The sequence below is a fragment of the Notothenia rossii genome, assembly GCF_949606895.1.
Source record: "Notothenia rossii genome assembly, chromosome: 3".
In the NCBI taxonomy this organism is placed as follows: domain Eukaryota; kingdom Metazoa; phylum Chordata; class Actinopteri; order Perciformes; family Nototheniidae; genus Notothenia; species Notothenia rossii.
The window spans coordinates 48,035,097-48,048,876 of NC_136901.1; the positions used below are offsets into that span (position 1 = coordinate 48,035,097).

Sequence of the window (13,780 nt, forward strand, 5' to 3'; positions counted from 1 at the left end):
TAATCCCGTTCGCAGGTGTTTGTGTGCTTGGTAGCTTAGCTTGTTACGTATTAGCCAGCTAAGGACATAACCCTTTATACATACATATACATTTTAGTTTATGATTCAGCCTTGGGTAAGACTTTTATAGTCTATGGCTATGAAGCCCATAATGCTAAACGGGAGCAAATGTTAATAGGGGACCCAATTATCCCAATGGTGGCCGCCGGAGCTAACGGAGCCGCAGGGGGCTAGCTCCAGCCGGCGTCCCGGAGCTAGCCCACTGCGGCTCCGTTAGGTCCGGGCGATGGAGTCCGTCGTTATAACTGCAGATCAAGGAATGCAGCGAAACGCATACTTGGTTCGCCTGCTGTAGTATTAGCTAAATAAATTATGTTGAACAAGGCTTATTAAGCTGAACATCGCCACAATTGTTCTGCTATGTATCGGTACTTCTTTTCTTAACGTGTGAATGACAAGCATTAAGAGTAACAACAAATATAGCTAATTCTCTTGCAGATTGTCTCATTTGATTATGAATGTAACGTTTATATAGGGGAACTACACTGTTAGCAGTAACTTGGCATGCATGTATTTCATGTTAGCTTAGCTTCTTAGCCTGAGCTAGCTCTGTTTACTTCCAGTTCGGAGGCAGCAGGTCCCGCCTCGGCTCCGCCTCTTTGCCCTTATTTGGAGCAGGCGGGATTAGACTCTGACGTCGCTGTCAAGCGTGAGTGGCCGACTCCGCCTACTAAGGGCTTCTCGGCAACTCTGCAGAATCCTATGGTTGACTTCACGGACACTACGTCCATTTATATACAGTCTATGGTTCAGATAACACACAGGAGCTAGAACCCACCTGCTTCTTTTAAAATCAGCTGTGTGGGAACATTTCGGGTTCCCTGTGGACTACAACAACGATGGAGTGTGAAAGTGGAGGATCGGACGAGGACGGTGTGTCGGCGTTGTTCGACAGCGGTGCGGTATGCTAATGGTAACACACGCCAAACATGCTAAATCATAGCAGAAGGCATCACCCAGATTTGCCAATCACCGGAGCCTGGCAAAAGACAGCAGTTCAACAGCTTCTCCCCGCTGTTTTTAAGAAGCCAATAGACATGAAAGCCGAGAGACCAACATAAATAACCAAAGCTTTTGGCATATGTTTTTCAATGGCTATGCTGCGCCCTTATGCAATAGTAGAGGACCCCGGCTTTTATTGATTGTGATTGAAAGTGATTGAAAGTGATTGGAACACTATCTTATTATTTATTTTGTAATATTTTCAAGACATTCTTTTTAGTTTTACAGCTTATTTAACCTTTTAGTTTGACATCAGCCATTATAGATAATATGGCCATCTGAGTGTGTGTGGTACTGTTTGTGTTTTTTTATTTATTTGTGTAATAAAGTTAATTATTCAAAATGTTAGAGTTCCTTATTTTTGAACTGAAACTTGCACTATTGTTCAAAATAAATAACAACAAACCTGGAATTATGCATTTGGGCCTTTTTTTTGCTTTTTCTAGTTGTACCGAACCGTGAATTCTGTGAACCGTTACACCCGTAGTGTGTGTGCTTTTGTGTGTGTGTTTCTCTCTCTCCCTGATTGTCTCCAGGTGCAGCCTCTCCCCCAGGTGCTCCGAATCCTCGATCAGGGCCTTCTTAAAGGGCCCGAGGAAGGCTGCAGTGGCTCTCTTCCTTCTCCTCTGGCCGCATGTGTGCTGTCTGTGTTACGTGCTGTAGTGTAGTGTCTCTGTTTATTGTTGTTAGTTAGTGTATTAATGTTAGTCACTTTCTTTTGGAAGAAAGTTCTCCTTATTTACTTAAGTTTGTTTTGCAATTTGGCTGGTGAGCCTCTTTTATATTAATTAAAACCTCACTTTGTGGCTTCAGTAGTCAGTTTCCTCTCCTTTCTCTCTCGCCCGGTTATTTTTGGTGTTTTGTTACTTTGTACCCCTAGTTAGGAGGGAACGTAACAGGGATGAACAACTTAAGGCTCCAAAAATGATTTAGAAGGGAACAGAACAAACTCTATCCCTGTTTTCAGTGCCACAGCTGCTCTCCCTATTGTTTAACACACAGACGCTCACAAAGGGATAGAGAGACGGATAGACACTATGCATGTGCCGAGTCATCTATTTGTACATGTTCCACACAACTTAATACCTACCTCTTGGTACTTTCAGATATGCATGTTGAGAAAAAACACAGCAAATAAAAAACACTGCAAATAAAACGCTGCATGTGTTACAATTAGGGATGGGTATCATTTTAAATGTATCAATTCCGATTCTTATCGATTCCCCGTTTTAATTGTAAAAGAAAGAGGTCAAACGTTTAGATTACAAAAATATCTTTATTCTTTTAAGCTTTTACTGAAATGTTTACAAATAAAAAATATGCATGCAATACAAATATATTGCACAATAGCTGTGCTTTATTTTAACTGAAAGCTATTAACAGGCATTACACTGCAGTGTTTCCCACAGATCTGAAATATACTTGGGGGGGGGAAGGTGCCAGGGGGGGGGGCTGCGAGCGGAGCACGGTGCGAGCGGACCGCGGGGCGGGCTTTGTGACGTGCAACACATGTGACAAACAACAAGTTTTAACAACATGTTTATTCATTAACTTTACATTACTGTATGGCAATATTCATTTTGTACAAAGATGGCACTGTTTGTCAGAGCACTTAATCCGTCTGGGTTTGTTGAAGAACAGCTCCAATGCCTGTGTGTATGGGAATACCTCTGGTGCTGGTCCACTGACTGCTATCCGCATACATGCAGCCAGTTGCTCCCCTTTCAGTCGGTTTCTCATGTCAGTTTTCACCTGTAAAACAAACAGTTTGTTTTAAATGAACTATACAGAATGACATGCAACAGGGAATGACACTTACCCTGTTCATCGTAGAAAAATCCCTCTCGCATTTTACACTGGAGACAGGGATGACCAACCCCGCTGAAGAGAGAAGGCTGAGGTTTGGGTATATTTCTGCCCATTCGTCCTTCTCACTGGCCAGGAGCTGCATGATCTCAGCTTGCGTCTTGTCCTTCAGAGATTAGCCAAGGCAGGGCAAATGAGTATACAGTATAATTGAAACATTTACAGATGTCAAAACAAGCAATTCTAACCGTCAAGTTCATATTAATTTAGGTATTTACCAACCTTAACTGTTCCTTCAAGAACATGCTGCTTATAGGAGGTCCACTCTTGTTTAACTGTGGCATCCTGCCCTGGGATGAATTTGTTGGCAAGGGTCTGCAACATTGAAATGTTGGTTACATCATTTGAGGTAACTGCCTTTGGACCCAGGACACTGAAGGCCCCCAGCACTTCAATATGCTGGAACCTGCTCTCAATGTTGCTCTCCAGGCTGCAGATGTAAGGTTTGAGGACCTGGAATGATATTATACATTTTTCAGTTCAAGGAAAATAAATATTGGAATGTAAAAGTAAGAAGGGATGTATTTACATCTCTGACAAATCTGGCCCACATATCTTCCCGGGGGCGCTCCAGAATTCCGTGTCCCCTCCTGATCCTCTCCTCCTCTCCGGCAATGCTAAACGCCCCAAGTCCACCTGGGTTGTCCAAGTCTTGGTGTAGGCGAGCAAGGAACGTTCCGGGGAGTGGGATCTCGCCTGCCTCCAGAATTCTCCTCAGAGTAACAAGTGTGACTGGCACCTAAATGTGGAAAAAGACAACAATATAATAGGATGGATAATGCAAATAACTGGGAGCATCAAATGCATTTCTTTGTAATCTACCTGCTCCTTTATGTGGAGAAAGTTCACATCAGCTCTCTGAAACACCTTGGACAGCATTGCAATGTGGGGCAGCACATCTGCCTGAAGGTAGAGGGCAGCCACAAAGCGGTATGTGGCACAGAAGGTGTATAGACCTTTGGCCACTGGGCACTTCCTTGTGCTCGCTTCTTCCGCCAGAGCAGCCAGCACAGCTGGAAGGTTCCTCTGGAGGTTTTGAACGGCTAGGTGCTGCGATAGCCACCTTGTATCTTTCACCTCCTAACAACAAGTAGAAACACTGGTAAGTAAAATATATGTAAATAATATGACACCACAATAGTATTATGAAAATAGGTGAAAACACACCTTGACTTTCAAGTCGTTCAGACCAAGAGTGGTAGCGGCAGCACTCAGTGTGACTGACCTATTTGCACTATTTCGGAAGAATAGGTGCAGTTCCTGCAGGTGGTTCCTGAAGTTTGCCATATACCTGACAGCATTTGAGGCATCTTTGCATGCCAGTGCTAGTCTGTGAGCAGCACACGCTACAGAAACCAGCTTTGGAAAACTGTCTGTGAGCTGCTTTGCCACTCCATTCAGACGGCCTAAGTTTAAGAATTAAATGCAGTGTTGAGGGCGTCATTTTGTTTCCTTTAATAACAGCTGACAATACACATTTCACACAATCCATTAGATTTAACAATAAACTCCATACCCGTCATCACTGCTGCACCGTCTGTCCCGAGTCCGTAGAGCCTGTCTACCGGGAGATCTTTCTTCTGTAGTACACTCTTGATGGCAGCAACAATGCTGTCAGCTTTCCCATCTTCCAGAGTTACCAGGTCAAGGAAGTGGTTGAAAACATAACCCTCTTTATCCAGGTGTCTAAAATAAAAATGTATAGGTTTTCACACATATTAATAAATATTAAGTTTAACTAGGCCTACATCTTTATTTTAATGCACATCATTCCTTAAAAAAATACCCCACCTAACATGTAAATCCAGCTGGCGGTTTACAGATACATCTGTGGTTTCATCAACCTCTAGGCTGATTGCTTGAGATGACCTTATCTCTTCCAAAATAGGCGACTCTACTATCTCTGCAAGGATCTCCAGCATTTCATCCACTATTCTGTGTGATTGATAATTGTTTCTTTGATCCACCTGAGAAAAAGAGATCATTTAACATTTAGCTGGTTAAAGTTCTTAGTTTCACAAGCATCATTTTGTACTAGGTTTACCTTCAGCTTTTCAAAGTAATCACAACCCAAAAGCTGAGCTAAACTTAAGAGCTTAGGGTAGTTGGTGTGGTGAGCAATCTCGTTCTTTACTAGCCAGTAAAGGCATTTGAATCCACCTATGACGGCCTCATGCTCCATAATAACTGTGGGATCAAAAGCCTGCATCACTGAGTAGCCTAGACCAAGGGCAAATACATAATTCATTATATGAGCCAAACATGGTTGATAGGTTGCAGAAATTAGCTTACCTGTTGCAAGTGAGACCTGATGCTTAACACTATATTGATGAGGCTCTGAGGAGATGTGGCGCTCGATATAATCCTTGCGGAAAACAAGAATCCCAACTTCTATGAAAGCCCGTTTTAAGGGGCCTTTCTTTATTGGAGGCTTGTGTTGCCTGCAGATTCGGCAAAACATTCCTTTTTAAAAAGAAAAACGTGTTAATTCTTACAAAAAATAAGTTTTATTACAAATATGAACTTGCAAATGCCATTCATACCATGCTGGGTGAGGTAGAGCCAATTCTTGAACTGTGGCATTTTAAGCCAATCAGGGTTCCATCCTGAGTGGCGATGCTTGGAATCTGAAAATAATGTATTGTTATTACTGCATTTAAATGGTAGAGTTCTCCTTGCTATTATACTATGTCTGTGTATGTGTCTGTGATGCTTGGAACTGTGCTGCTTGTTCACCTGCACCTGCTTGTACCACACTGGGACCTGCTGCTGCTTGTATCACACTGGGACCTGCACCTGCTTCTACACTGAGACCTGCTGCTGCCTCTCCCTCAGTACTCTGACTAGTTGTGCTAGCATCTTCACTGACCACCGGCTAGAATTGAAAACAAGCTTGAATTTAGTTTGGTCTCTGCATTGCAACTCACTGTTGACCGCAATTGTATAATTTCAGGTCAAATGAACCGACATATATCATTATTGAGACTTATGCATTTATTATTGCCATTGCAAGCAAAATGCTAACATTGGCTAAGTTACCTGTGGTCTCTCCTCCTCTCCTCGTCTCTCCTCCTCATCCTCACGCCGTATTCTCTTAAAATATTTTTGAATACTCATATCTGAGGAGTAATGCAGGCGAAATTAGCAGTCTAACCTTAGCTACAGCTTACCTGTGTCCTTCTAACTGGCATAGCCCGAAGAGAAAACGAATTATAATCTTTTTTATATTTAATTTAGCACACGTAATTTGCACGCAGCAAAGTTGGCCTGATTACGTTAAATACACTCTTAGTTGCCACTAACTTCAAATAATTCGAATCTCCTACCAAAGTCAGAAAACAACAACACAATAACGAGAAAATAGTTACTTTACCTTAGTGTCCGCGTCTTCTAAATTAACGTCGTCTTCTCCGTTTCTCGTTTCCCTCCACGCGATGGCAGCACGAACAGGAGGTGTCGAGCGAGGGATCATACACTAGTTAATCGATCGCAGAGCGAACAGGGGGGGATTATTGTCCCCTAGTTAATCAACCGCAGAGCGAACAGGCACAGGAGACGTAGAGCGAGGGCTCATTGTCCATTAGTTAATCACTCGCAGATGGCGTCGCTCGCGGACGGATAAAAAAAATAAAAAAAGGTCCGAAATATACTTGGGCGGGCCTTAATATACCTGGGCGGCCCGCCCAAGTATTAACATTGTGTGGGAAACACTGCACTGTGCCTTGTCTTTTTCCTTTTTAGTGTAGTGGAGCCTCACTTCAGAGCGTTTACCGCGACCCGTCTTCGGTGTTATGAAGAGACTGTGCTCCTGAACTTTCTACAAGGGTAAGGAGAGTCTCGCTGCGGGGCAACTGTGTATCGAAAGCCAAAGGTGCCATAATACGCCCGTATGTCCGTCCGTATTTTCGCACCAACTTACGGGCGAACATACGAGCGTATTTTCGCGCGGTTTTTCATATGATAATGAGCCCCTCCTTCTGATTTCCATAGCCAATGAGTTCAAAGTTTCTGTAACAAATCAGTGAAGAGTAAAGCCAGACCAAAGCAATCTATAGATGAAAAGTTCCTGACATTGTGAGGCTGTAAATTGTACGTTATTCCAGATGCATGGGACTATGTATTAATTTGCCTTTCAATATAATAAATATATCAATCAATATATCCTGCCTTCATTTTCTTTTCTTTTTAAATCGCCTTACCTTATCTTACTGAAGTGAAGGGTATTTATGTCTCCTTAAATCACCTTTTTAAATGTACTTCTTATAACATGGTGTTGCATATCAAAATGTTCAGTCTCTGGTCTTGTTAGAAATGCAAAGTCACTCCTCACCTTAGAGCACTGTCTTATGAGATACTTAGCTTAGAAATCAGATTTTTGGAAAACTTAAAAACTCTTGTGAAAACACAGATATACTATGATGTAGATGAAAAGTTCCAAGGGGACCAAGTATTAATTTTCCTTTGAATATAATCAATAAATCAAACAATATAAAATATATATATATAACAAATACAATTGCCTTACCCTTTTCCTTAACCCTCTGGAGTGTGAAGTGAAGGGTATTTTCTCAATGTTTAGATGTCTCCTTAAATCAACTTTTAAATGTACTTCTTATAACATGGCATGGTGTTACATGTCAAAATGTTCAGTACAGTCTCTGGTCTTGCTAGAAATGCAAAGTCACTCACCTTATGAGATACTAAGCTTAGAAATCCGATTTTTGGAAAACTTCAAAACTGTTGTCAAACACAGATGTACTCATGTCATCCATCTTTTTTGGTGTTTCAGATTTGGTTCACCAAAGTAGTGAAATATATGAATTTCACTATAGGACTATATACATGTGTTGTTCATGTCTAAAATGAAAATGTGTAAATTATCATTTAGAGTAAAATATTTCCATCCCTCTACTTCACCACAGAAAAGTTACATCAGGACTGATTCATATTCCATACCAAGGTTCATGTGATGATGTGTGCAAATACAAATTGAGCATTAAACATTTTTATTCAACCAACTATTCATGTTAACATAAGAAACTGTAAAATCTCAATATTTACAATATCAGAACTTTCTCAACCAACTATTCATTATAAATGTAAAGACAGGGGGAGCAGTGTAATGGTCTGTCTTCCATGAAAGTGGGTCTGGCTGCTGCGTAGGTGGGGGTGATGGTGCATAGGCTGCTGGTGGCTGTGTCGGAGGGAGGTAGGTGTGATTGTCCCAGGTTGATGCTGGCGGCTGTGTGGGAGGTACGTCTGCTAGGAGAGACTTCTTTGCTGGCTGGGTTGATTGTGATGGCTGTGGTGGAGGCCTTTGTACCGAGGTGTATCTTAATCTTGTGGCAGGCACAGATGGAGGTGGAGGCCGCTGTAGTGATGCTGGTCCTTGGTGGTGATGGCTCTGGTGAAGGCCCTTGAGCCACTGTAGATCTTGACCTGGGTGCATGCACAGATGGAGGTTCTTGCTGCTAGGCCTAGGCAGCTGTGAAATCGGAAAGAAATATAGAACAATAATTACTACTAGGTTCATTAAAATATAAAGTTCAAGTGGAATGTTTCTCAAGCACAAATAACAATGCACAACTCAACCGTTTCTTGGAATCTAAACTAAAATGGTGAAAAAAAAAACTACCGCACCCACAACATTGTCTTTTACATGTGCAATGTCCAATGTCAAGACGCCATTGTGCTAGGCTAATACAGCACTAGGCCATGTTTTGGCCCAGAAGAGGAAAACATTGTTTTGTTTGTCGTTACTCTGAGCTTTGAAGTCTGCCATACAGACTTTGCACTTTGGCGGACTTCTTGTGTTGGTCAAGCTGCATGATTATTTTCTGAAGTACTTCAAAAGTGAAATGAAGGGGGTTTTGGATATGCTATGTTGAGTGCATATAGCAAACCCAGAAGGAGGGCACAAGCTGAGGCAACTGAAGCCAGTTCATTCAGCACCTCCACGCCCTCGATGATGATGCCGATGTCTGCTGGTGGCTCCTGCAGTCCTTCCTCCTCCTTCCGTATCACAAACACACCAATTGTGAGCTCCTCCATCTCCTTCTGAAGATCATCTGTTCTGGAGTCCTAGAGTAGGAGTAAATGACAACAAACATCACTGGCATCACTTTGAACTAATATGCACTTAATATGGGACCATAATATCACTGGCCGGAGTCCTACTCTGTGATTACTCACTGATTATTCTGACGACTCACATGATCAGAACCTAATATTTAATTCATTTATCTCATCTGATCCATCTGTATTATTGCGATTATGTTGAGAAGGATTAATATTAATATCATTCAATTGTTGTCAAATTGTGGACGTGCTGTGTGGCTGTCTGTGTTTTGTGTTAAAATGTGTAAAATTCAACAAAGAGTATTTAAAAAAAAAAAAAACATGCTAGGACTACTTTTTACATATACATGTTGTGTTTCACGGTATACTTGGGAAAATTACTAAAAACCCAAATTCCGATGCTATGCTTTAGTTATTCCTGATGAGCAGGTGGCATGGTCCATCAGAGTATGAATGGGTGAATGTGAACGTGGTGTTAAAGTGCTATGAGGAGTTGGAAAACCATAAAGGTGCTTTAAACTTACATGATGTCAAATGTCCAAGATTATGAATATAATCAAACCCGACAGGTGTTATTTTAGTAGAGAAATGTCCCTTTTACAGCATTAATAGCAATCTAATATGTATTAGCACGTGTGCCTTTGACAAGCTGTGCTGACATGCAAATTGCAGTTAAAACTTACTAGATATTCCTTGATCAGCTCATCTGGATCTTCTCCCAGGAAGATAATGAGGGCTCTCAGGACACACTCCCTCCGAATATGAATGTCTTCAGTCTAGGACAACATTATTTTGGTTAATTTTATTTTTCAAAATGTCTATAGACAGATTTCCTTACTCTTACAGCTAAAATCCTTCACTTTATTTAGAAACAAATGGATAGTCCTAGTTACAGAGTTTCATCAAACAACGGTTGCCCTCCCAATGCATCTATAAAAGGATACACAAAATGTATCCCTCTTAGCTAGCAAGGACTCATTTGACAATGCAGATTTACCTGGTCAAAAATGTCCATGATGTCAGCATTCTTTTGACGTTTTGATCCTCCTTTGGCACGGATGACTGTGATTAGCTGACTTGAGTGAATGTCCAACTGGGCCATAAACTTCTCCTCAAGAGGAATGGTCATTATCCTCTGGAACTCTGCATTGATCTATGAAAGAATAATACCAAAATGACAGTGATTAAATTAATAAAAATTCAATTGAACTCAGTCTGTATGCAATTAACATTTGAAAAAAGAACCTTTGAAGCAAGCCGAAACTTCTTCCGACCCCTTTTCGGACGTGTAATTAGCTAAAGCTTTGTTGTTTATTGATACCAGACAATGACACTACAGATTATTCAATTATTAATTAAATGTTTCGTTATTGCATTCATTTGTATAGTACTGTATCACCTTTTGTTTCATTTGTATTTTCTTTGGTTTTACACGCTCGAGGAAAAAAAACTAAGCATGCCTACACACTGGCAAAAAGTATAACAAACTAAAAATGTAAATTCTGTCAGTAAACACTGTTAAACATAATCTTTACCACACCATATTAGGATGAATGGATAAAAGCGTACTAAAAAATGGATACAGAGACTAGATTATTACTTCTTTGTGTTGGAACAGTGCCGCCTGGCTTTGAAGTCCTTGATTCCTGGCTCTTGGTTTACCACCTCCTGACGTCTGTTGGCGAACGTGTGAGCCATTTTGTCTGTGATGACCCTATTATTGTTCCTTATCCTGATGTCTGTCAGAAGTTATATTCTTTCTTTTTCCAGGCTTTCCAGATTGGCACCAGTGGGGAACGATGGATAAAAGTTAGCCTCAGCTCGCTTTGGCCTCTTGACTTTTTTAGCAGGGAAAGCATCTGTAACAGCTTTAGATTTCAGGGAATTTACCACAAGCTCTGGGCACCCCTGCAATCTGAGCTGAGTCCTGTAGTTTCCCCATCTTATATTTCAGGCGCTGTTTCCATCCATTGCAGCCATTGAATGAGCCAGGTTCTTTCAAACAAGGATGCTTTTTGATAAGAGCCTCTGCTACTGTGAAGAAATGTGAATCACCTGGATAGGCCTTGTATCCAGAAATTGTTTCTGCAAGTCTATTCAGAATATCAGACTTCGGGAGCTGACAGTCAACATTTTGTGGCTTCCATTAAACTCAGAATTCCCTTTCACTAGCTGCAGCTCCGTGTCATATGAAAATTGAGGAATCGGAAAGAGGATTATTGTGTCATCTGATGCCAACGAAAACATTGCCATCACACTCAAGTGAAGACGATGATGTGGTATCAGTGGCAATGTTCAAAGGTGTATTTGTTTGCTGGTGGATCACTTTGATTGTTCCCAAATCCTGAAGTTGAGTGGTGGAATTCAGATTGAAGAAGTCGTTGCCAAAGTCTTGGTCCATGTACTGCAGTCTGACGTCGCCCTTTAACCCAAAGAAAGTCTTTAACATGATGAGAAGGTCATCCAATGATTCCGGTATGCCATTTGGAAGTGACAGTTTTTCAATGTTGTTCTCCCCCAAAATCACTTTCAGTCTTGCAGGCGTCAAATCAGCCATGGCAGTCTGAGAAGACAACACAAGCACAATATGTTTTAAGAAAGGCACATTAAACATAATTCCTTATTATTCACACTCTTAATATATCATCTTATAGATGTGTTATCAGTTTTCAGTAAAAGGACTACAACTTCGTGTTAATCCCTTTTCCACTGGCGGCATTTGCTGACTGGACTCCATCAGCACATATTTAAAAAATGACATAATGCCCACCCTTACCCTCAATGTTAGGTTCCTTTTAAATAAATGAAATCTGCAGTTGACAACTTGTATGTGCAAAAAAGTTGAATGTTATCATTTGAAATCTCCAAAGGGTTGATAGTTAGTCTTGCACCAATAACAAATATGCATAGGAAGTCATAAAAAAACAAATATATGGTTGTTCTGCAGGTGAAGCATTAAAACACTGACCACTCAAAAAAAGCCCACACATTGTTTGAGTGTTCTCACAAATTATTTTCTGATATTTACCTAGTGTAATTATTTGTTGGTGAAATGATAAATAAAACCTTTGAAAACAAAAAAAAACACTGGTATGAAATAAATCTGTTTTGAGAACACAATAGTTATGAATGATTTCTTTTTCCACAGAATGAAATATCACTTTTCGCTTCCTCACCCTTTAAATATGGACATATCTTTTCAATGTGACAAGACGCATCCCTCGGATTTTGAAGTCTGCCAGTGGGTAATCATCTTGAGGCTCAAGAAGTTCCACTTCCTTGCCTGGGGACGTTTTGAGATCATAAGCTCTATAATGTTCAATGTACCATCCACTGAGCTTTTTCACAATGAAGATCAACTTGTCCTGCAGTATCACCATTTGGAGGATTTCACAAAACTCTGGGAGTCCCCATAGATCAAGATCATCCCACACATTACTGGGAGTATCTTTGTAGGTAAAAATGTGTTTGTATATTAGCTTTGGCTGAACTCTAAATTGAATAACTCCACAGAAAACAAAACAGTGGATTTTGTCCTATAATCACCTCCTGCACTTTGCGTTTACGTTGAAATTACTTTCAGAACACACAGCAACATTAAAGTACTCTCTATATCACTCACAGTAGCAGTGCTTGAATTGGGCCGGTACTCACCGGTACGCAGTACCGGCACTTCTGATTTTTACCCATGTGGTACCGGCACTTCTTACTGAGTACCGGCACCTTGCCGGTACTCAGTAAAATGCCGGTACTCAGCCGCCGACAATATACGTATATATTGTAAACGCAACGCAGCGCAAATGTGGGTCTGACTCTGCCTCACAGAGGGTGACTGGCTGTCTACATGACGTGGCCTGCCGACATTGCCACTTTCATACAGATCATACTAATGCCCTCGATTGGTCTCTGTGTGTCATTCAAGCTCGGGAGGGTGTGTGTTGGTGTATGTGTGGCGCAAGCAAGCGAGCAAGCGAGAAAGCGCGCGCACCGGTTACGTGTATTGTTGTTAGCATCTGGTGCTAGCTAGCTGCGCTAACGGATATAAGGAGCTTTTTCAACAACAAGGTGAAGGGAGAGTCCTTTGCTGTCAGACTGAGAGGCTGATAACTACAGCTCTGGTGAGGTAAATTACTCTCCGAGTCTTTAGATAGTTAACTTAGTTTAAGTTATCTCAGTGGGTCTCAAACGGTTCGGTCACCATTTATGTAAACACATATTTCCATTTGAGGGGGTAGTGATTAGTAAAATATGCATGAATAATACAAACAAAATGTTAACTAGGTGAAAAAAGGTAAGATAAACTTGTTGAGAGCTAAAACTAGTCTTTGCTGTTGCCTCAAAGAGGAGCAGGGGGGAGAGGAGGGAGACAGGAGAGGCCGATTCAGGAGCCCAGACACACTCACAACTATAAATGAACCAAAAACAAATAAATAAACAAGTTTCAATGTTTTTTCATATTGGATATTGGGGTGTAGTCTCTTTATTTCCCCCTCAAAATGCACCAGATTGATGCATTTATGTCCAACATTTAAAAGAAAATCTTACCGGGGGAGCATGCCCCCGGACCCCATAGGATTTGAGGCCCGGCTCCACTGTTCCCAAATAGATTTGCAATTTTTTTTAAATAGTAACCCATCTCCATATGTTTCTTTTTGGGTAGTAGATTTAAACTAGAGGGCTATCACTTTGTGCAGCAATGCTATTGACAAATAAATCCAGCAAAATGGCACAAAAAACTGGTTAAACCGTTCACACACACACGCCGAAATAGTAA

The 13,780-nt window shown here is 41.1% G+C and overlaps 1 protein-coding gene and 1 long non-coding RNA gene across 3 annotated transcripts; both read right to left on the bottom strand.

Annotated features, from left to right (window-relative positions):
- Positions 1-2,549: 2,549 nt before the first annotated feature.
- Positions 2,550-5,137, bottom strand: LOC307032942 (zinc finger protein 862-like; the record flags this gene model as incomplete). The annotated part of the gene is made up of 9 exons (XM_079671216.1): positions 2,550-2,814; positions 2,882-3,034; positions 3,151-3,381; positions 3,458-3,667; positions 3,751-4,008; positions 4,096-4,334; positions 4,445-4,614; positions 4,720-4,895; positions 4,973-5,137. The coding sequence occupies 9 exons, from the start codon at positions 5,135-5,137 to the stop codon at positions 2,638-2,640; spliced, it is 1,779 nt and encodes a 592-aa protein (XP_079527342.1). The 3' UTR covers positions 2,550-2,637.
- Positions 5,138-5,232: 95 nt separating this feature from the next.
- LOC307033868 lies at positions 5,233-6,643 on the bottom strand. Of its 2 annotated transcripts, none has more exons than XR_013806688.1 (3): positions 6,302-6,643; positions 5,472-5,555; positions 5,233-5,391 (listed from the first exon to the last, which is right to left on the bottom strand). It is a non-coding gene; the product is annotated as an uncharacterized lncRNA (long non-coding RNA). The 2 variants fall into 2 exon arrangements; XR_013806689.1 differs by lacking the exon at positions 6,302-6,643 and adding an exon at positions 5,665-5,740.
- Between the last annotated feature and the right edge of the window lie 7,137 nt (positions 6,644-13,780).